The 22,886-nt window shown below is 33.9% G+C and overlaps 2 protein-coding genes across 2 annotated transcripts in view; one reads left to right on the top strand and one right to left on the bottom strand.

The window, feature by feature from the left end:
* Nucleotides 1-22,886, bottom strand: part of LOC144973468 (core histone macro-H2A.1-like) — a 592,749-nt gene that overhangs the window by 488,055 nt on the left and 81,808 nt on the right. The gene's annotated exons all lie outside the window — the stretch shown is intronic.
* LOC144973466 (uncharacterized) overlaps nt 1,436-22,886 on the top strand; it is a 38,240-nt gene continuing 16,789 nt past the window's right edge. The window contains exons 1-18 of the mRNA XM_078915939.1: nt 1,436-1,613; nt 4,242-4,288; nt 5,431-5,600; nt 5,703-5,863; nt 6,649-6,805; nt 7,841-7,944; nt 9,406-9,491; nt 10,957-11,030; nt 11,718-11,867; nt 14,016-14,121; nt 14,901-15,049; nt 15,787-15,888; nt 17,168-17,231; nt 17,624-17,724; nt 18,839-18,994; nt 19,612-19,734; nt 20,521-20,622; nt 21,519-21,576. Of these exons, the coding sequence (XP_078772065.1) occupies nt 1,594-1,613; nt 4,242-4,288; nt 5,431-5,600; nt 5,703-5,863; nt 6,649-6,805; nt 7,841-7,944; nt 9,406-9,491; nt 10,957-11,030; nt 11,718-11,867; nt 14,016-14,121; nt 14,901-15,049; nt 15,787-15,888; nt 17,168-17,231; nt 17,624-17,724; nt 18,839-18,994; nt 19,612-19,734; nt 20,521-20,622; nt 21,519-21,576 (1,930 nt within the window). The 5' untranslated portion in view covers nt 1,436-1,593. The remainder of the gene's footprint in view (nt 1,614-4,241; nt 4,289-5,430; nt 5,601-5,702; nt 5,864-6,648; nt 6,806-7,840; nt 7,945-9,405; nt 9,492-10,956; nt 11,031-11,717; nt 11,868-14,015; nt 14,122-14,900; nt 15,050-15,786; nt 15,889-17,167; nt 17,232-17,623; nt 17,725-18,838; nt 18,995-19,611; nt 19,735-20,520; nt 20,623-21,518; nt 21,577-22,886) is intronic.

The following is a 22,886-nucleotide window of genomic DNA, read 5'->3' on the forward strand; positions in this document are numbered from 1 at the left end:
GTACTTGATTACATAATACAAAGAGATGATTTGTTGGACCGTAGCCATTTGCAGGACCCATAATATAGACAATGTTAACAAATGTGGTCGTTCCGGGTTTCACCTTCGTCAACAGTACCAAGATTCACTTTTTCTCACCGTACGCAGGTTTAAAATGAGTACCCGGCCATTAACAGTCTCTGTCGGAAAAAAATTGTAATATCGAATAACAAATAACGCGTCATGTCTCGTTCTATATGTTGCGTGTTGTTGTTGGTCAGGGACCCTTTGTAAAGCGCTTAGAGCACTTTTAGCGAATATTGTGCTATATAAAAGCTCAATTATTTTTTTTAACCAACTGAATCGAGCAGCAAACAAATTCCATTAATATTGACGGTATGAATTCATTGTAGTTGGTAAAAACTTAAACACCAATCGGAAGATCGATAAAAATAGTGTCATTTATACCCACAAACATAATTTAATGATGCTGCTCTTGTCATTTTTATTATTCAGCGTAATTCTTTGAAACACACTGGCACTGCCACACTGACAAAACGCCTTTGGAATAAATTGGCCAGGAAGTTTTTATTCCATTTGCAATTGACCGACGTGTACATATGTGCAGGTCTGACATCCGAACCCACTTATGGGCCTAGTTTAACATTGCTGTAATGGACAATAATATTATTTTGCGACATTTTAAAAGATTTCCATTACAACAATGAGCCCATGAGAAATTGGGTTATCAGACCTGCAAAGAGCACACTTATCGATCTATTTGAAATATCTCCAACTTGCCAAATTTCTTAAACCTGAGATTTTAAGAAACTGTTAGCAACTTTGAGTTTGAGCATTTGTATAGAGCACTATCCACTGAACATGCTCAAGGCGCTTTATAAGGGGTGCCTAGCCAATAGCAACACTTACTGAACGTGAATGACGAGACGTCTGTTAGGCTATATTACAATATTTTCAGACAAAGACAACGCTGTTAACAGCCACGTACTGATTTTACACCTGAGTAACCTGAGAGAATGTGAGTAAAGAGCCTTTCCCAAGGACTCGATTATGCGCTGTTCAGAGTGGGACTCGAATCCAAGACCTATCGATCCAAAGGCGAGTGTCAAGACCTCAAGACCACTTACACACACACACACACACACACACACACACAATATATATATATATATATATATATATATATATATATATATATATATACGAATATATATACGATATATATATATATATATATATATATATATATATATATATATATATATATATATATATATATATATATATATATCGTTTTGTTAGTTAAAGACCGTTTTATGTAATTGTAGTCGGTTGCCGCTAACTCAATAAAAAGCATCAGCTGGTTGATCATATACAGGTCTGACATCCGAACCCAATTTTGGTCCTAGTTTAACATTGTTGTAATAGACAATAATTTACATCATTTTTTTTTTGGTTCAACAATGAGCCCATAATAAATTGGGTTATTACACCTGCAAATAAATGAACGTTTACCTTGGCTTAATTCAACTAGTATTTGGCATGGCGGCTAAAGTTTTCTTTTGATTCTTGTAAATACTGTAAATATCAGTTATGGCTAATCAAAGTCAAACGTAAGTTTAATAGCTATTCATATAGATAGTATGCGCTTGGCTAACAAGTTCACAACATTGCCATCCGGATGTATGACGGACCACAACATTGCCATCCGGAAGTATGACGGACCAACACATAAAACTATGTATAACCTTGAACATTTATATTCTGGTTCATACAGTTTAGTGAGAAGTATTCATAAAGGTGGATGGCAAAAAAAAAAAAAAAAATAAAAAAACAATAACAAAGAGCTGAGTGGCGTCATCTTCGTTCTATCTATAGAAGGAACGAAGTTTTGACGACATTCGGCTCTTTGTTATTGTTTTGTGACGTCTATTAGTGATTACTTCTCACTAAATTACATCAATCAGCCTATAAACTTATAGGTTACACGCAATTTTATGTGTTTCTATGTTTAATTTGATTGGAGGATCTTGTGAGTACATATAAACGCACAGTCAAGAATAAAGCTCAATCGATATTTTAGATTAACTTTTCCTTAATATTTAAATTTAAAAATCAGATTCTTCACATTTCATTGGCATCAAAAGACAGATTATCTATAGTTGTAATATTTAATTTTCTTAAATTAACATATAATTTTTTAAAAATAATTTTCATGTCAACAGACTTGTAAAATGCCATTTAACACGTTTGAGGATGATGATGATGATGATGATGATGATGGTAAAGATGATGATGATGATCATTATGATGATGATGATGATGATGATGATGATGATGATGATGATGATGATGATGATAAAAATGATGATGATGATGATGATAATAATTGATTTCGAACCAATTTCTCCAAACCGCTCTAACATGATCTTGAAGCCCGAGATATCAAATCGAAGTTTAGGTCATTGAAAGGACAAGTTTATTTGTTTAAATTTTTGCTAATTGACATATTTAATTTCTTGTTTATTGATTTATGTAGCCTATTTAATCATTTATCGATTACTTAATTAACTGAATGATTATTTTTAAATATCCCCCCCCCCCCCTTCCCCCAGAAAACCAGAGCTTTATACAGGGCAATATCCACTAAAATTATAGCCAAAGCGCTTTATAAAGGGTCCCTGATCAACAGTAACACGTTACACGTAGAACGAGACATGACGCCTGTTAGGCGATATTACACATTTTTCGACAGAGACAACGCTGTTGACGGCCACGTACTCATTTTATACCTGAGTATGGTGAGAGAATGTAAGTAAAGGGTGTTTTCCAAGAACTCAACTATGCGCCGAGAAAGGCTCGAATCCAGGACCTTCCGATCCGAAAGCGTGTCATACCACAAGACCACATAGCCGTACATAACTAATTATGATTTAATCTACTTCAGCAGTAGATAAAAGAGGCCGATATTCACTTATCAGACCTGCTAATATGATGTTCAAGGAGCTACGTGGAGGTGTTGGAATCATTGCTAGGTGATCTTAAGTACTGATACTCAATTTGGCCCATTGTTGTAATGGAAATACATACTGTGCGGCTATGTGGTTTTGTGGTATGACACTCGCTTTCGGATCTGAAGGTCCTGGGTTCGAGCCTCCCTCGGCGCATAGTTGAGTCCTTGGAAAAGACTCTTAACTCACATTCTCTCACCGTACTCAGGTGTAAAATGAGTACCTGGCCGTCAACGGCGTTGACTCTGTCGGAAAAAAATGTAAAATCGCCTAACAGGCGTCATGTCTCGTTCTACATATTACGTGTTGCTGTTGGTCTTTGTAAAGCGCTTTGAGCACAATAAGTGGATAATGCGCTAAATAAAAACTCTAATTTAAAAATCTCTAATTTAAATACAGTTTTGTTTTGTTTTTGTTTATTTGGTTGAGATTTCCATTTGCAACAAGGAATTGGGTTATCAGACTATGCCTATCACTCATCCATGACAGCGGCAGTCAGTCTCAGGGTTGCCAGATTAATTTCAGGCATTCTGCCAACTGGATTTTAAAAATCTGCCAAATACCACAAAAATCTGCCAAACCATACTATTTATAGTACCCCCTTTGAAAACTCATCAGTTTTGTTAAACAAAAAATTCTCAAGGCCGATGTCATAATTTTTTTTTTCATTTCCCAAGTTTAAAAAAATCACTGATACATAAAAATTGCCATGGAAAACGTGGAGTGGACCTATACATTCATCCCTAGGCCTCGGAAAAAAAAAATCTGCCAAATATCTGCCAAACTGCCAAACCGATTTTTCTCTGCCAGACGACTTCAAATTCTGCCCAAAAAAAAGAGGACATTTGGCAGAAAATCTTCCAAATTGGCAATCCTGGTCAGCCTTCGAAATCATTTCCGGGTTCCGGTTTACGAGCTCTCTTTATTCAAAATTAATTTTCGGTCTAGTCTCTTGTCTCTCGCTCCTACCTGCCTAAGCCTCTACTTTCAATTTTACACTTAGCATTCATGGTGATTGTGGTGTGTCTTTTTCTTCATCAAAAAGGGAACCGATGCCAATGCAAACTGTTAAGAGAACATTTGGAGCTTTTTTCCTTGATGCCGACATCTATCTTATTTAGAAAGATTAAAGTATCTAAATTTGTCTTCACTAAAATAATTAATATCCTCTAGAGAATAAGAAGTGGTCTTATGGGAGGTCTTATTATTATTATCTTATTATATTTTCAGAGAGAACCAAGATATTTCATTTATTGTAAATGGAAAAGAACATGTTGGTAAGCTTTACTCCCCATTCTTCTCTTCATCAACATCAATTGCTGAAGATAGATCACCCTTTACATTGCTGTGCCTTTTGCCAAAATTGGGAAATACTTTATGTTATGTTATTGTTATTCTCAGACAAAAAACGTTTTGTATTCATTTTGGCGAAAAAGGATTAAATTAGACAAACATGGAAGTCAGAATAATAAATACATTTTTATAAAGATATATAAATCTAAGAGAAAAAAAATCCTCTTTATAATAAACTCTGCAATCATTTCAGTGCTGGAATCCAAAGGATTCAGCTTGATTCAGATTGTAATTGATTTTCAGATTGTGTTAGGCTGCTAGTTGTCCATGATGACAGCCACTTTTATCAGGATCAGAAGGTGATTGCCTGATACAAATTTAACATTATGATTGTAGGAGTTAATCAAAGAGGACTAACTTACAAATAACTTATATTCTATCAGATAGTTGGCTGAAGAAGGGTTTTTAGACCAAATTGTTCCGTGTTTTGTTCTTTTTTGAAGCTGTTTTATTCATTTTTGTTTATTACGTTTTACAGTCCACAGATTCTGGCAGCTTAGTATCAATTTATATTGAAGTGTTAGGTTTGAATTATATTCTTATGGTGCCGTATAGTTATGATGAGCAATGGTGCTCACTTATAATGTTCACATTTTATCGAATCACCCAGTACATGTTTTGTTAGGTAAATGAATGTACCTAGTGTTTTGAAGTGAATTTTGCATCATGGACTTGCATTGCTTAATTGTGTCCTTGCTTCAGGGTCATTAAACTAATAGAGCCAGAGTTTATGCTGGTTTCTATAGCTTGAGACTTACAATAACAATTCGCTTGCTTTCCTTAGGATGTTAGTACTTTCCACCAGATCTAACAGACCCAGCTACTATTTCATTGCTGGGAGCACTGGGTGATAAGAAAAAATATCGACTTCACCCAGGATTGATCTTGGTCTCTTTTGTGTGTGAAACAAATGCTCTACCAACTTAGCTATTGGGGACCCCCTGCTTTAAAATGTACATTTTATGGGGGGGGGGGGGGGGGGTTGTGTTTAAAAAAAATAAATTTATATCAGTATCAACACTAATCATCATCACACATGATTCACTAGTGTCATGAACATCCCCAGTCAGCAAGTATACATCAACAACAACCACCCTAAACGACTACCTTCGAGATGTGGCAGGATTACCAGACACCAAAGTCATGTGCAAGGAAGCTGGATGTGGCTGTTGTGCTGTCACAGTCACTCACACAGATACCAGGACGGGCAAAATTCAGACATATGCAGTTCAGTCGGTAAATATTCAATACTGTTCAACAATTTTGAAATACAGAGCATATATGCTGATAAGTACTAATGGAAAAAAAATAAATGTTCAAAATGTTTATATTCTATAGTGTCTGATGCCCTTGAATGTTGTGGATGGTTGGCAGATAAGCACAACTGAAGGCATTGGAAATCAGAAAAATGGATTTCACCCCATCCAGGAGAGAATTGCTAGTTTTTCTGGCAGTCAGTGTGGCTATTGCACACCGGGGATAATAATGAATATGTATGGGTAAGTAATAGTAATAATAATAATAATAATAATAATAATAATAGTAATAACAATGATAATAATAATAATAATAATAATAATAATAATAATAATAATAATAATAATAATAATAATAATAATAATAATAATAATAACAACAACATTAATAATAATAATAATTGTTATTATTGTTATTAGTATAGTTATAATTATAATAATAGTAATAATATTAATTTACTTACATTATTATTATTATTATTATTATTATTATTATTATTATTATTATTATTATTATTATTATTATTATTATTATTATTATTATTATTATTATTATTATGAGTAAAGTAGCCCTAAGAGACATAAAACCCATGAAGACGACAGTTTACTTTTTTCAAAGGGTAGCCAGTAGCCAGCAAGTGAATAGGACAGATTTGACAAATCCAATCACTTCTGGGTGGACAAGGGAGAAGGGGCTTGGGGGGGGGGGGGGGGGTGTTCAGAAAAAAATATCTCTAATTCACTTGGGATTGATACCTGTCCCTTTGTGTATGAAGCGAGTGCTCTACTGGTGAGCTGTCAGGTCTCCCCCTATTAATGAATGCTGATGTTATTCAATTGTATTGATTCAATATATTCTCATTACCAAAATCTCTTACAGATTCAAATTTCCTGCAGCCTTCCTCATCAAAATCCCAAATGACAACACAAGACATTGTGACAGCTTTACCTTTAAAAAGCTTTCCGTCAATTTTCTAATTTTGTCTTCCACTCATTCATCTTATACTTTGATTCCTACTTTTATTCAGCCTCTTGCATCAAAATCCCAATATGACAACACAAGAAATTGAAGACAGTTTTGATGGCAACATTTGTCGATGCACAGGTTACCGCCCCATCCTTGATGCCATGAAATCATTTGTTTGTGATAATGCCACATACACACCCAGACCTATTGATATTGAAGTAAGCCATAAGGCTTTTGATGATGGTGATATTTATTGTTGTTGTTGTCATTGTTGTTATTGTTGTCATTACTATTATTATTATTATTGTTAATATTATTGTTATTATTATTATTATTATTATTATTATTATTATTATTATTATTATTATTATTATTATTATTATTATTATTATTATTATTATTATTATTATTATTATCATTATTATCATTATGATGATGATGATGATGATGATGATGATGATGATGATGATGATGATGATGACGCTAAGTGTATCTTGGTTATTGTTATTTTGATAATTGACATTGATGGTAATACAGTTGACTGCAGCAGCTTCTTATGGTTCACACTATTATGTTATGACGATCGACCCAATCAGCAAAGTCCGGTCCGCATTCGTGCACCGTCGCGAACCCGCCTGGTAGCATCGTCACAACACACCTTTCGACTAGATGCTCTGCCGTTTCGGGGCAAGAACAAGCATCTTCTACAACTATAAATTGAGTTGGACCAAAACCAAAATAATACAAATCAAACATTTTTCCTGCTTTCAAAATCTGAAATTTGACGTGTAGTTTAACGTGGATAGTACAGACATCAGTTGTAGACTATCTTTTCTTTGCCTGGCTCTGCTTTCTCAGCCACTTTTTACAGTATTTAATAATGTTTTTCTACTTCAGTCTGCTCATGTATGGTTCATTGACACCACTTCTTGTTAACACTTCCCCAAAATGCAAACACAGTTCTTATACAAGTTCAAGTCATACAACAAGATTATGTTTCATATCAACCATAAAGACAAAGAAAAAAAAGCAACAAAAATCAAAAAGGTTTATTGAAACCTTTTTTTTCTGTATTGATGCTATGCGTTTATGTAAAATACTTAGCCTACACCATTCACCAGCCAAATTAAGCATACCAATACACAAAACTGTGTGTAACTTTTAAAGTTTATAGTCTGATTGCTATAATTTGATTGATATAATTTAGTCGAACTTATAACTAACAGGCTGTCATCTTCATTCCTTTTACACAGGATTTAAATGTCCACTTGCGCCCACAAACTGGAGTACGTTGTTTTGGAGATATGGGAAGACCCAGACCTTTGGAGTTACACACAGAGAATGTTAAATGGTTCAGGTTTGTTTAATTAGTTCATCTTTGGCATGTATAGTACTGTGGTGCTTTAAGTTTAATGGCATCGGAAATTAGAGCTCAGCAATAATTAGATCCGTTTTTTTCTATATTATTTCTCTATTGTAAATAGACTTGTTATGACGACAAAGAGCGATTTGGAGACTGGGAATAACGAGAATTGGATCTAAAATTAAAAGCAAAAATGCACGTTTATTTATCAACAAACATCACAATCACACATGTAAGTGAAGCAATCTGTGTCAGTAGTGCTACAATAGCAAAAGGATAGATATTACTATCAATATGGCTGATATACGTGTAGATAAGGGCCATGATGATCACCTCTCAAAATTAAATGAAACAACCTATCTTACCTATTATTGGACGAGTTCAAGTGTCACATCAATGCACCTATTGACACCGTTCATTAGCATCACGACTGCTTACTTTTTTTTTACATCATAGTGTGTCGGTTCCTGCTGTCAACTGTCAACTTGCTTATCAATTTCAATCCATATTTTTGCCACACTTTTTGTCAAAATCACATCCTCAATCATCATTATACCTAGTTTCAACTCGATAACAAAAGAAAGAGACTGACTATTGAGACTAAAGTCTCCATCATAGAGAAGAATGAGGCAATGATTGCTGAGATATTTCGACGCTTTGACATGAAGTTCAGCACTGTGTATACTATTTTGAAGGATTATCGATGTATTATGTCGTTCTTTCCCTTGAAAATCGGTTATAACGAGAGCTAAAAAATAACAAGAATTTATGCGTGGAACAGATGTTCTCGTTATAACTTAGCTTCACTGTATTTGTTTTTCTGCAATTCCAATGTTGGCTTTCCAAACTCTTAGTAAAATTACATGGATTCACCTTCAGGTATAAATTATATTCAAAATTCTACTTTCATCTGAACACAGCATTCATTTTTTTATTATGAATAATTATGACCATCAAACAACATGCGGTCGTAAGTGTTTTAAAAGTCCAGTAGGGATTTAATGATTCTGTTCATCAACTACAACAAAGTCTAATTTGAGATTTACTGTTTAGATTGTCAACTCACTAAAGTGATGTGTGCATAATTCCATATTTGTTTTGTTCGTCTTGTAATGGGAAAACGTGTAGAACACTCCATTGTTGTTTTGCTGCTATCAAGACAAACAAAATTCTGCACATGTCACTTCATTGAGTACGCGTTAATAATTTAAAATAAGATTTTAAAGCCGTTCGTTGTAGTCGATGAACTTAATTGTTTAATCAGTATTATCTCTTAGCTCACCAATAATGAGGAAAAGATAAGAGATACAATGGACAATCAATTTCATTATGTTTAATTAACCATAAAGTCTCCCTTCTATTTCTTCCTCCTGAAAATGAAGTATAATATGTTTTGTATTTCTTTGCAGATTGGATTTTTAACTGAAGTCATACCTTTATTTTTCTCATTTACAGACCTCTCTCTCTTTGTAATGTAGCAGAAATTTATAAGCAAAACAAAAGTTCCCGAATTAAACTACTCTTCGGCAACTCTGCGAAAGGTATTGTAAATATTTTCCTTGGCTTAACAATCTCTTTATTTGCTTATTTTAATATTGCACATGGAAAATTTTGGCCCTGCTCACACTTAAATACCTGGCTTTATGGAATACATTGGTGTCTCAAAGTTAAATGAATGATGTGGGTTGAAAATATTATGAGTTTTCCACTGGACTCAGGTGTGATTGAATATCTCGCTTTAGACAGTGATCGATATTGTGACGGTACTATTACAAAAAGGATGCCTAACAGGCAACTTGCTCTATATGAAATGGAAATTTGGTTTCATATGGCCTGTTGGGGGAATGAATAAAGTTATGTGAATCACTTTGATCATAATCATGATGAATCTGTAGATGTGGACTAAATCTAACTAATTCATCTATCTATCTCTCTATCTATCTATATATCTATCTATTTGTCTATCTATCTATCTATCTATCTATCTATCTATCTATATGTCTATCTATATATCTATCAAATGTTTATATCTATATATCTATCTATCTATCTATCTATCTATCTATTGGAGTCATAACAATTATCCACTCAGAACAGGTTATCTGTTGATAAAACATGGACGGGTGCTCAATGGATAAGACATACCTGTTCAAGAAATAATCATTTTTATACGTCACAGACCCGTGCAACGAACAGTTACCATGAGTGAATCATTGAATCACTGATCCACTGAGTCACTTAACTAGCTAATGTTAATAAAGCTGAACTGAGTTGGAGTGTGGTGGTTACACTGATGTCGTCATGGCAGTGTCATCAAAGGGTTATATTGTTGCTTCTGACTGCACTTGATAAAATAAGATCACAGCTGCCAATTGTACTGTTTTGAAAAATAAAAATTAGATTAGAATTTAATTTGACCATTTAATGGGATCGTATTTCCATAGTTGTGTATTAGTTTGACGAATTTCAAGTTGGCATTCTTAATGAGTTTTCTAAACAAAGGCCCCCCCCCCCCCCCCAAACTCTCACTCCTATAATTATCTCAATGAGCTGTCTATGCTTCCACCCGTTACTTTACAAGTATTACTAGATTATTTGGTGATTATTGGCTTATCCGCATATAATTTTGATGATTATTGGTTTATTTGTTGGTTGATAAATGTCCAAGTCTTTTATCTATCTATTTATTTATCTATCTGTCTACTATAAAAAAATTGAGCAATATTATTCCATAGTTGTTTTTATAACTTTCTATCTATCTATCTATCTATCTATCTATCTATCTATCTATCTATCTATCTATCTATCTATCTATCTATCTATCTATCTATCTATCAATCTGTCTCTCTTTCTTTCTGTCTGTATTCATTTATTTTGTTTATAATATCTGTAACTCATGAATGATCTATAGAAATTAATATCTGAATTCTTTTTTATTCGAGAAAAATGTTTTAAAAAAAAATCTCCTTTCATCTCAGAGCTTGACAATGAATTGATGTCTTTCAGGAATTTACAAAGATGAAGGGCCATTTGACATTTATGTAGATCTCCATGCAGTAAAGGGCATTTTCTCATCTGAGGTGATGTTGTTTCTTTCTTTCTTTTTTTTTCATGACAAATTGAGGAAACGATTGCATGTTTTCTCCATCTACTGGGAAAAAAAGTGATTTTTAGATAAATCTTTTAATCTTCAAATTTTCATTGTTATTTCATTTGGTGTTTGCTGAAGAATATTTTGTACTCTACTTGCTTAAGGATTCCGCCTTCATCTCAAAAAGAATAAATGAGTATAAACAACAAAACAAGTAAGGAAAAAAAAGATAAAGATTGTTCCTGGCCATATGACTACTCACCACCTAGTGATGGATGATGATGGTGATGGTGACGATGATAATGATGACAATGATTTGACAGTAGAAGCTTTCATGTGGCTATATGGCCTTTCGGTAAGACACTCACCTTCAGATCAGAAGGTCCTGGGTTCGGGTCCTGCTCTGAGTAGTGCATAATTGGGCCCATGGAAAATGCTCTTTACTCACATTTTCTCACCATACTTGGTTGTAAAATGAGTACCTGGCTGTTTACAGCATTGTCTCTTTCGGGGGAAAAAAGTTATCTTGCCTAACAGGCTTCATGTCTCATCCTACGTATTAAGTGTTGCTATTGGTGCTTGGAGCATGTTTAGTGGAAATTGCAGTATATAAATGCTCACTGATTATTTTTCTTAATGATTAAAGAAATATTTTTAAGGGCATTGTCTATTTCAGATTAGTGAATCTGGGATGAAAGTTGGAGGCGGTACAACAATAACAGAATTTATCTCCCAACTCAAATCAAATCAGGTCGAATCTGGCTTTGGATATTTTACAGCCATGGTAAAACACCTCAAGAGGGTTGGAAATGTCATGGTCAGAAATGTATGTATAGAAGGAACAAAGTTGACGTCACTCAACCCTTTGTTATTATGTTTAGACAGCCTGTTGGTGATAAGTTCTCATTAAGTTATATCAATCAGACTATAAACTTGAAAGATTACACCCAATTTTGTGTGTTGGTATGTTTAATCTTGCTGGTGGATGTTGTGAATATTTTAGCTAAATGCATAGCATCAATTAATTGTTTTTTGGAACCATTTTGATTTTAAGTATAAATTAAAATGCAAATCTATATTGTACATCTCCATGGTTTGTACAGTACTCAATACACTTTAAATACTTCATTTATTCGCCCAGTAAGCCATGTGAAACAATGTATTTATTATATACCCCATTAGGAGAATAGAAAATATTCAATAGAAAAATTATAGTACCTGTCATTGTTTGCTACATAGTACTCATTTTCACCTGAGTGGTGTGACCTTTTTTTGTTGTAAAGTTGGAGTAAACCACGAACATCTGTATTCTTTTTAAACATTATTTTTATAAGACTGTATATATTATTGGCCAACAGCACCGCCAGTGTTATCACACCTTTGAGGGCCAAGACTAAAAATACAATGACTCTTTTGGTATTTGGTCTTTTTTAAGAGGGATAGGTGTTATTCATTTATTTGTTCATCAACAACTTTCTTTTTGTCATTTATTTTAATGTCAAGAGCTGCTTATCCCTAGCCATTTTTATTTACTTACTACCTTTAACATGGTTCCGAGAGCTCATTTGGTAGAGCACTTGTTTCACAGGCGAAGGACTGAGATATATCCCAGATGAAGTCATTTTTATTTATTTTTTTCTGATCCCCTGTCCACCTAGCAGTGATTGGGTAGCTGGTTCTATTAGATCTGGCAGAAAGTACTTTGCATTAGATTATCATCCTATCGAAAGTGTAGTGAACAATTACTGCAGTCCATCTCACGCTATATAAACTGGGATAAACTCCAGATCTATGGGCTTAATGGCTCTGAAGGACTTTTACTGTCTTTAACGCCCACTGGCATGCATGGCAGCAATGAAAGATCTCCACTTGTCTTTGTCTCAGGAAATTCGTTGCAGAGACCCTTAGGATTCATTCCATCGTCTGATTTCCTTCTGTACTGTTTTTCGCCATGTCTACCTTGATCTGCCTCACTTTTTTTGCCTTCAGATGTTCAGTGAAGAGCAACCTTTTTGAACTGTGTCATTGTTCATGCACCTCCATTTTCCCCTATTGATCACGGTTTCAAGGTCTACAATGTTGCACTCTATTTGTTCCAATCCCAATTTTTCTTCAAAATGAATATCAAATTCAGAAATTAAGGAGCAGGCACCAGTGTGTATGAAAGAAACCAGATAAAGAAAGAAAGAAAAATAGAAGAAAAAAAACCCATCCCAGACATCAGTCTACCTCGAAGGGGGATTTTCATGATGAAGAACAATAGACTGCGTAAACTTTTACATATGGCATTTAGTTGCCTTTTTGGTTTTATTAATTCTTGAGCCATTTGATGGATGACTTGCAAAAATCTTCAATCACACACTAGCTAATCATGATACACAGAATAAACTGGATATCACATTACAGATAATAAAAAGACTTAGAATTTGATGCCTTGTATGTTAATATATATATATTGGTGTATGTGAGAGATCAGTACACATTTTAGGTGATAAGAATGTTTATATAGCAAGTGGTACTAGAGGGTGGTACCATCCAAACCAGATTTACAGCACTTACGTTGGAGAGCGCGATCGTCCAAACCTATAATAGGAGTTAAGGAAATATTTCCATCACTGCCCAATCTCTGCTCCATCATTTATCTAATACGATGTTGGAAACTGAAGGATTAAGCTAATCATCACAGGCACCTTTATTGGGAGCAATGTATGATGCTATGTTTACTTCAATTTTTTCCGCGTGTCTTTTGCCCTTGTTTCTTACATATTTGCACAAACATTATTAAAAGCACAAACACATATTTATAATCTCCTTATGGAGCAGAACATTCGTCAACTGCAATGCTGGAAATTACTCTTGCGATCTGTTCAAACCATTTTTTGACCAGTGGGAAGAACCAAATTGTCCTTTTGATTTTGAAATGCATTCCATATAAAATGATGTTGTCATGACTGTGTTATATTTTTTTTTTCAGGTTGGAAGCATTGCTGGTAATCTGATGGTCAAACACAACCATCCAGAATTTCCGTCTGATATTTTCACCTTATTGGAAGCTGTAGGGGCTTCATTAGAGATATATGGTAAAGTAAAACTATGTGAAGGGTTTGAGTTGTGAAGTAATAAAAAATATGTTTAACTGACCATATAGACCATACAGACCATTTTTTAATCAAATTGATGTGAATCAGAATGCTGAGTGGGACATATTTTCATACAAATTCTGTCTCAAACTGTGACACGTGGCTTTTAATTTATACTTTCACCATACATATAATCTTATAACTATCAGACCTTTCGACTTAGTTAAGGTAAACATACATGATAAGGTTCATAATTATAGACAAACTCTCACAAACATTTCACTAACTTCATTCAATGCTTTGTTGCTGCCGCCCACTTGTGAGAAAGTGAGAATACATCATGCACAGTGTCTAGTAGCTGACAAAAGACATAGTTTTTTTTATTGGTTTTATTCGCATCAATATACTGTGAAATCATCCAAAGACAAATTCATCATTGAATTATATTATTCCTTGAATAGCAGGACACACAGGCTTATAGAGTTATACATTATTTTTTTTTTTGTATTAAATGACTTTACTACAATCTTTATTTTTTTTTGTTTACCTATTTTTAGAAAGATTTCAAACATTTTAGTGAGGCAGTTTGAGAGCTGAGTTGATTGAATTTTTGCACTGTCATTGGCTAATAAGAACATACTATGAAGCATCGTGAAATGAGTGCCTTAATTTAACCATTTTAAGTGCCTGTACTTCTCTTGATCATTTCTCCATCATTATAATTTGCTCACCCACTCACTCATTGTTCGTTTATTTATTAATAAATTCTGTCTCCACAGATTGTCTCACAAGTCAAAAATGTATACACACTTTTTTAGAGTTTCTTCGAAATGTAAATATGGAAGGAAAAGTTATCACTGTTGTAATATTACCAAGATTATCTAACAATGAGGTTTTCAGATCGTTCAAGGTTACTCCAAGATGGCAGGTAAGGTAAAGGACAATCTCTTGACCATGTGCTAATCTCCATTTGTGTTCTTTGTCACTTAATTAAAAAATTGAAATTAACCCTGAGCCACCATCTTTTTTTTGCTTTCAATGTCACTGATACCTCATTTAACGTTTAGTGTGTATGTGTTCAGTTTCCTGACGGGTGCTTAAAGTTGTGTTCAAAGTGATATGTGTTCGTAAAACTAGAGACACATGAAAATTATTGAATTCAACAATGACGTGTTAACTTAAAATTTCCCTTTTTACTTACGTGACAACGGATCATTTTTGTGTCACATGTAAAGAAATGACAAAAAGATTGTCTTACAACATAAGGCAAAACTTTTGTCAGAGCTTAATACACTTAACAGAAAACGCTAGGGGCTGCCTGAAGCCGGTGATCGTGAAAATACTAACAAAAGAGTGAAAATGGAGAGGCTTCGTATGGGAACAATAACGTTAATTTGTGTATTGGTGAGCTGACAAAGGGTTTGTAACCGAAACGTCCATTATCCGTATTGTTCCCATACAAAGCCTCTCTATTTTCACTCTTTCGTAAGTAATACACTTTACAATGTACCTTTTACTGACAGTTCGATGGCCGTGAATATTTTATCAGGCTTAAGGTTAATATACCAAAAAAAGGTAAAGAAAATGAAACAAAAATTGGATAAGATAAAAAGAACACCACTAATATTTTACCAAAATTCATAACAAATTTATTTTATTTGACAGAATGCTCATGCATATGTAAATGCAGCCTTCAGCTTTTCAGTCAACGATCTATTAATCTGTCATCAACCCTCAATTGTTTTTGGAGGCATCAACGCTCAAACAGTTAGTTGATTTTTTTAAATTTCAAAAATTAAAGTTATGAATTTAAAAAGTACCCATATTTTATAAAATATTTGTTTCGTAAAAGGAGTGCACCATAGCCTCTTTACGATGGAAAGCACAGAAAAGACATATAGTATACATTTTTAAGTAGGTAGTTAAAACACTAACTACAAATTGACCTGGTGCCCATGTAAATATAATTAAAACCGTTAATAATGCCCTACCACGTGGTATCATGAGATTTCGTTGCCAAGGCATTCCATGAAGGAATATAGATAATCAAACAAACAAGTGATGTCAACAGAAATCACTCATGTTATCCATTATGAGTAAATTGGGGGTTAATAATCTTGCCCATGGAAAATATACAAAAGTGCTCCCCCTCCCCCTGGTGCCCATATAAGGATATCAAATTCTTACTCTTTAATTTTGATGGCTATTTTATCAACTCCCCTGAATATTAAGGTTCTTTTCTATAGATATCTTTATGCTAGAGGTAAAAAAAAAATAAAACAAAATTGAGCATTTATATATGGCAATATCTACTAAATGCGATCAAAGTGCTTTACAAGGGTTCCCTAGCCAACAGCAATGCTTAACATGTAGGACAAGACATGCTGCCTGTCAAGAAATATTTAATTTTTGTCCGGACAGAGAAATGCTGTTAACAGCCTGATACTCATTTTACACCCGAGTGAGAGAATGTGAGTAAAGAGTCTATTCCAAGGACTCAACTATGAGCTGCTCGCTCAGAGCTGGACTTGAACCCTGGATCTTCCGATCCGATGACGAATGTCATACCACAAAACCGCATTGCTGCACATAGAATTCATTGCATTCATAAAATGGAATAAATAATAATCTTATATAGCAATTGTATAGTGCATAACCATGACTAAGTCATGCTCTATACGCTTCACAGTTACAAGAATGACAATCTAAAATATCACTTACATGCACACACTCACACATACACATACACAAACAGACACACTTTCAGTTATTACTCAAAAGAAGTAAACGGGTGATGGGAATCTTTGTGAATTGAATTGAAGCTTTTTTTTCCATTTTACTAATGTTATTTATATATTTGAACTTCAAGCAGTAACATTTGCTTTAGAATTCATTGCAGACTGTCATCAAGAGAGTTCCTGATAGATAAAAGTAGCCATGAACAAGCATCTTCACCTACGCTAAGTTGTGTGGTTATATTTAGAAAATTAGAGATTCCTTTTTTTCTTTTCTTCTTATTTTTATTATTTTTTGACTTGTAAAATAGGTGCATGCTGACACAACAGAAAGGTTTTTGAATGGGAAATCAATTAAAAATAATGTAATTAAAGGTTGGTTTATCATCCTTGCTATCACCTCCACATTAAGCATTACACCCATCACCACCACTACCACCAGTACTAATATCATTCTCATCATTATCCTCATCCTGATCATCATCATGATAATCATCATCATCGTCTTTGTCTTCATCACCATCATCATCACCATAATGGTCATGGTCATCATTGTGGTCATCATCATCATCATCATCATCATGGTCATGGTCTTCATTGTTGTCATCATTATCATCATGATAATAGTCATCATCGTCATTGTCATCATCATCATGATAATAGTCATCATCATCATTGTCATCATCATCATCATAATTATATTTCTCTAATTTCATATTCTCATAAATGTTTGAATTTAAGAAAGAAGGATTAATTTTTTTCCCCAGAGGCTTTGGTCATATTGAAAAATGAGCTGAATCCAGACTCTTCTCCACTCTTGGCTTCACCAAAATACAGGCAAGATTTGGCATGCTCTTTGCTATACAAAGTTAGTCACTCTTCTATATTTTCTTTTTGATAAAAAAAATAAAAGAATTAAAGAAAATTTCCTCTGGGACATAATATGACCATTGCTATGTTTTTCACTCTAGGAAATCATTCATACAGCAATCTGCAAGCTTTTAAGTAATTGTATTTGTGTTGAAATATCATTGACTACAAAGTATTGAAAGCATTATCATTATGATACGTATTGTATTTGCATGACTTGTCACGTAATAGATAGCAATATCAAGATTGCACTCAAAATTAACAGAATTATTTAATATTTTTTTTACTAATCTCTAATTGCTAATTACTCGTTCCTTACCAACCATAATATTGATTTTTCTCCAAACGTCATATCCATCCAACATAGAAATGGATTTTTAAAACTTCGATTCAAAAGGTACCGAGTTCGATCACCCGCCACTGTGCTGTGTGGCCTTGAGCAAGTCACCTCGCCCTAGCTCAATTTGCGGCACTGCACTGCGGCTTATGCCTGGGTTATTCCAGTCTTCCCTTGTAATAGACCCTAGAGACAAATTTTAAAAAATTTTAAATGATGTATTTATGTTTTTATTGTTTTTGTTATTAGCTGAAGAAGGGTTTTGAGCCTGAAACCGTGTTTGTTTATTCATTCTTTTTTAAAGCTGTTTTATTCATTTTTGTTCATTACTTCTTGCAGTCCACAGCTTCTAGCAGCTTAGTATCTCTTTGAAAAATTCTTTTTGTGCGGCTATGTGGTCTAGTGGTATGACACTGGCTTTTAGATTGGAAGGAAGGCCCTCGGTTCGATCCTCACATGGCCACATAGTTGAGTCCTTGGAAAAGACTCTTTACTCACATTCTCTCATTATACTCAGGTGTAAAATGAGTACATGGCTGTTAACAGCATTGTCTCTGTCAGAAAAAAAAATTGTAATATGTCATGTCTCATTCTATATGTTACGTGTTCATGTTGGTCAGGGACCCTCTGTAAAGTGCTTTGAGCACGTTTAGTGGATATTACGCTATGTAAAAGCTCAAATTGTTGGGGGGTTTTTGGTATCACAACATCAAATTTTGAAATTGTGTGCAAAATATTCAAACAAGGCAGTTGTTTCTATTCATCCACATTCTAGGTGTTGCTTGGACTTACTGGGTCTCAAAATTCCAAATTGGTGTCTGGAAAAGATCCACTCTACAGACCAATATCATCGGGACTGCAGACCTATCAAGAAAAAAGAAGTAACTACCCTTTAAAAAATGCAATGCCAAAGAAAACTTCTTCAATACAGGTAAGTGAATTATAACGTGTTGCAGTGTAAAATCAATTGATTTTATGGAAATGAAGAATCATTGAGTTTAAATTTACCTCGACGTTTTGAAAGCCTAATAGTCATATTTTGGGGAGTTTTTCCAAAGATTTGATTAATTAATAGTGGTTCAGATTATTAACAGGAAAAGGAGGGATAGTTTCAACAACCTGGAATTTGAGCAAGGAGCAAACTAGCGACATATTTTGTTTAAATGCATTCCGTTTATGGAACAATTTACCTACAATTACAAAACTTTTGCAGCTATGTGGTCTTGTGGTATGACAGATAGCCTCAGATTGAAAGGTCCTATGTTCGAGCCCAGCTCTGAGCAACGCATAATGGAGTCCTTGGAAAAGGCTCTTTAATCACCTTGCTCAGATATAAAACGAGTACCTGTCTCATTATCAGTCTCATCTTACATGTTTAGTGTCCCTGTTGGCCAAGGACCTTTTGTTAAACGTTTTGTGCATGTTTAGTGGATATTGGATAATATAAAAGCTCAAGAGAACATGTAAACTTAATGAGTTTCATTAATGTAAAAATATGATAATCCATTTGCTTTTTCTGAGAGATTCCATTTTTCCCTATCTTCACAGGCGTCTGGTGAGGCTATTTTTGTGAATGATATGCCTATTTACAAGAATGAACTCTTTGCAGCTTTTGTCCTTTCCAATGAAGGCAATGCCACCATTGAATCACTTGATGCATCAGAAGCATTGGTAACGGTTTAGGTTTACTTAATAAGCATAAAGCAATTAACACACATCTGAAGCTTAAAATTGAAAAAAATACTTGTTTTAAGAAAAATAGAATGACCGTGAGAAAAAAAATAATTAAATTTTTAAAAAGATGAACAATTACCAAAATTCTGGCCTCTGAAAATCAGGTAAAGTCTGAAATTTTCAATGTTTGTGCAGTGTATTAAAAATATATTTTTTGTTCATTTAATTTTTTCTCATAAATTCAACCTAAACGTGTTCTAAATGCTCGAGTATCTTTCCATCATTTTACCATGATATTTGTCTTGGGTTTAAAAAAGTAGAATTTTAAAATTTGACTTATATCTATACAGTTTTATTGTTTTGTTTGTTTGTTTTTTTCTCCTTATTGTATGATTAAAAATTTACTTCACTGGAATAAAGAGCATTATTCTGAATTGTTACCTGTTCTGTTTCTTATTAATTAATAAATAGTAAATTCCCTTTATTCATCCCATAGAGGAAATTTGTCTTTAGTGTCTATTCCAAGTGAAAACTGGAATAACCCAGGCATCAGCCGCAGTGCAGTGCAGCAAACTAAGCTAGGGCGAAGTGACTTGTTCAAGGCCACACAGGGTAGTTGTTCTTTGAACCTTTGTACCTTTCGGGAACTAAGCAAAGACCGTACTGCTGAGCCACCCCTAAATGATGAAGGAATACCATTGTCACTGAAAAATACATTTTTGAATAAATTTAGATTTTTATATTTGTATTTTAATTGCACTATTGTTTGTTGTGCTGTTCCAGAAAATGCCCGGTGTTGTGAATTTTCTTTCTGCAAAAGACATCCCAGAAGGTGGTAGAAATGATTACAAGCAGCATAATGGGAAGGAATATAAACCCCAAGAAGTAAGGGCTGTCCTGTATTTTTCAGTTTCTTACTTTTGTCATCATTATCACTGGTGGTGTTGTTATTATTATTATTATTATTATTCTGAAGATGATGATGATGATGCAGTGCTGATGGTTTTCCTCGGCTCCACGGAAATCCGCGATTTTGGAGTCCAGAGGAGGAATTTGCTCCTTTTAAGAATAACATTTTCTCGTAACAATGTGCTAGCAATGAGAGAGTTGATGTGTGGTGGAACACGCAGGTGCAGTTTCCCACTCTCGCGGAAATCCGCGATTTTGGAGTCCAGAGGAGGAATTTCCTCCTTTTAAAAATAACATTTACTTGAAACAATGTGCTAGCAATGAGAGAGTTGATGTGTGGTGGAACACGCAGGTGCAGTTTCCCACTCTCGCGGAAATCCGCGATTTTGGAGTCCAGAGGAGGAATTTCCTCCTTTTAAAAATAACATTTACTTGAAACAATGTGCTAGCAATGAGAGGGTTGATGTGTGGTGGAACACGCAAGTGCAGTTTCCCACTCTCCAGAAGTTAGCTAGAGTATCAATGATAGTCTTATCATCTCAATCAGCACTGATTATTATTATTATTATTATTATTATTATTATTATTATATTATTATTATTATTATTATTATTATTATTATTATTATTATTATTATTATTATTATTATTATCATCATTTTTATATGCCTCAGGTAGATGCTTTCATAGTTAATGTTATAGGCAAAAATATAGAACAAAGCAATGGCAATTTTTAACATTTGTTACAAAAGCGCAGATATTATGATTTTCTTTCAAATTTGAATATTTAGTCTTTTGTTTATGAAATTTTCTATTTTTCTATTTGTACAAGATTTGAAAATAATACATCTCTCTTTTTTTTTATTCCAACAGTTTTTTGCCACAAAGGAAATTCTTTTCAATGGACAGGCAATCGGTGTTATTATAGCAGGCATGTATTCAATCTTTCAACAACAAAATAATATATCGGCTTTCAACTGAAAATATGAAAAAACTATTATATTTACATTTGTTTTAAAGACTAGCACAGGTATATTACAATGTCCACAAAACATGCTCAAAGTACTTTACAAGAGGTCCCTTGCCAACAGCAAAAAAATCCCCCCAAAAAACCCACTTAACATATAGGATAAAACATGATGCTATTTCGGTGATAGAATTTATTTTTTTTCTGACAGAGACAACGCTGTTAAAGGCCTGAGTACATTGAGAGAATGTGAGTAAAGGGGCCTTTTCCAAGGACTCAACTATGTACCACCCAGAGTGGGACCCAAACCCTGAATTTTCCAGTCAGAAGGCAAGTGTCAAACCACTAGACCACATAGCTGCAAAAGACAAGATGTCAATCACCAAATGATAATGAAAAAAAAAAGAAGGAAATTGTCGTAATTAGTGTTCAAGGAAACAAATGTGAGTAATCATGTCAGGACGGTATTATGTCGGGATGAACAATGGTGCTGGAAATTCAATTTATAGATACAAACAAGAAACTTGGGGTTAGTTTCTCTTCGTTATGGTGGAGAATAAATGCAATTTCTTACATTGCAAATCACTGAAGTTCATATTTTTCACTCTTTTATTTACAAATTCACTTTTAGTTTGTATTTTTTACATTCTTTTATTTACAAATTCACTTTTAGGGGTCCTTTTCATCCTGAGATAATACCATTTTTAGTTGGTGGGTCACAAATGATCCCAAATTCTACACATTAAACTCAAGTCAATGTGGTACTAAGGTGCTAGAAGCTGTGGACTGTAAAAAGTAATAAACAAAAATGAATATAACAATTTTTTTAAAAAGTCTAAATACCAAACAGAACGTTTTGAGCTCAAAACCCCTTCTTCAGCCAACAAAAAAAAAACCCAACTTTTTTCTATTGGCTGAAGAAGGGTTTTGTGTTTAGTACTTTGTTCTTTTTTGAACCTGTTATATTCATTTTTGTTTATTACTTTTCACATTATAATCAATAACTTATACTCATCCTGTTCATCTACTTATTCACTTACTATCTTGTCATTCATTAATTGTGAGGTGACCCTCAGATGCTAAACATTCAATTTCACTCTTCATTTTAACATTTTGAGATAGAATAACATTGAGAAGAATGAGTTTTGTTCCATAACTCTATCCTTACCAACCACAGAAAAATTTGTCACATTCGTTACCATTCGATGAACATTCTTCTGACTCATAGTTAAGTCATTGGAAAAGGTTCTTTACTCACATTCTCTCACCATACT

Source organism: Berghia stephanieae, chromosome 5 (assembly GCF_034508935.2).
Source record: "Berghia stephanieae isolate SIO BIC M18660-M18661 chromosome 5, UCSD_Bste_1.3, whole genome shotgun sequence".
Lineage (NCBI taxonomy): Eukaryota > Metazoa > Mollusca > Gastropoda > Nudibranchia > Aeolidiidae > Berghia > Berghia stephanieae.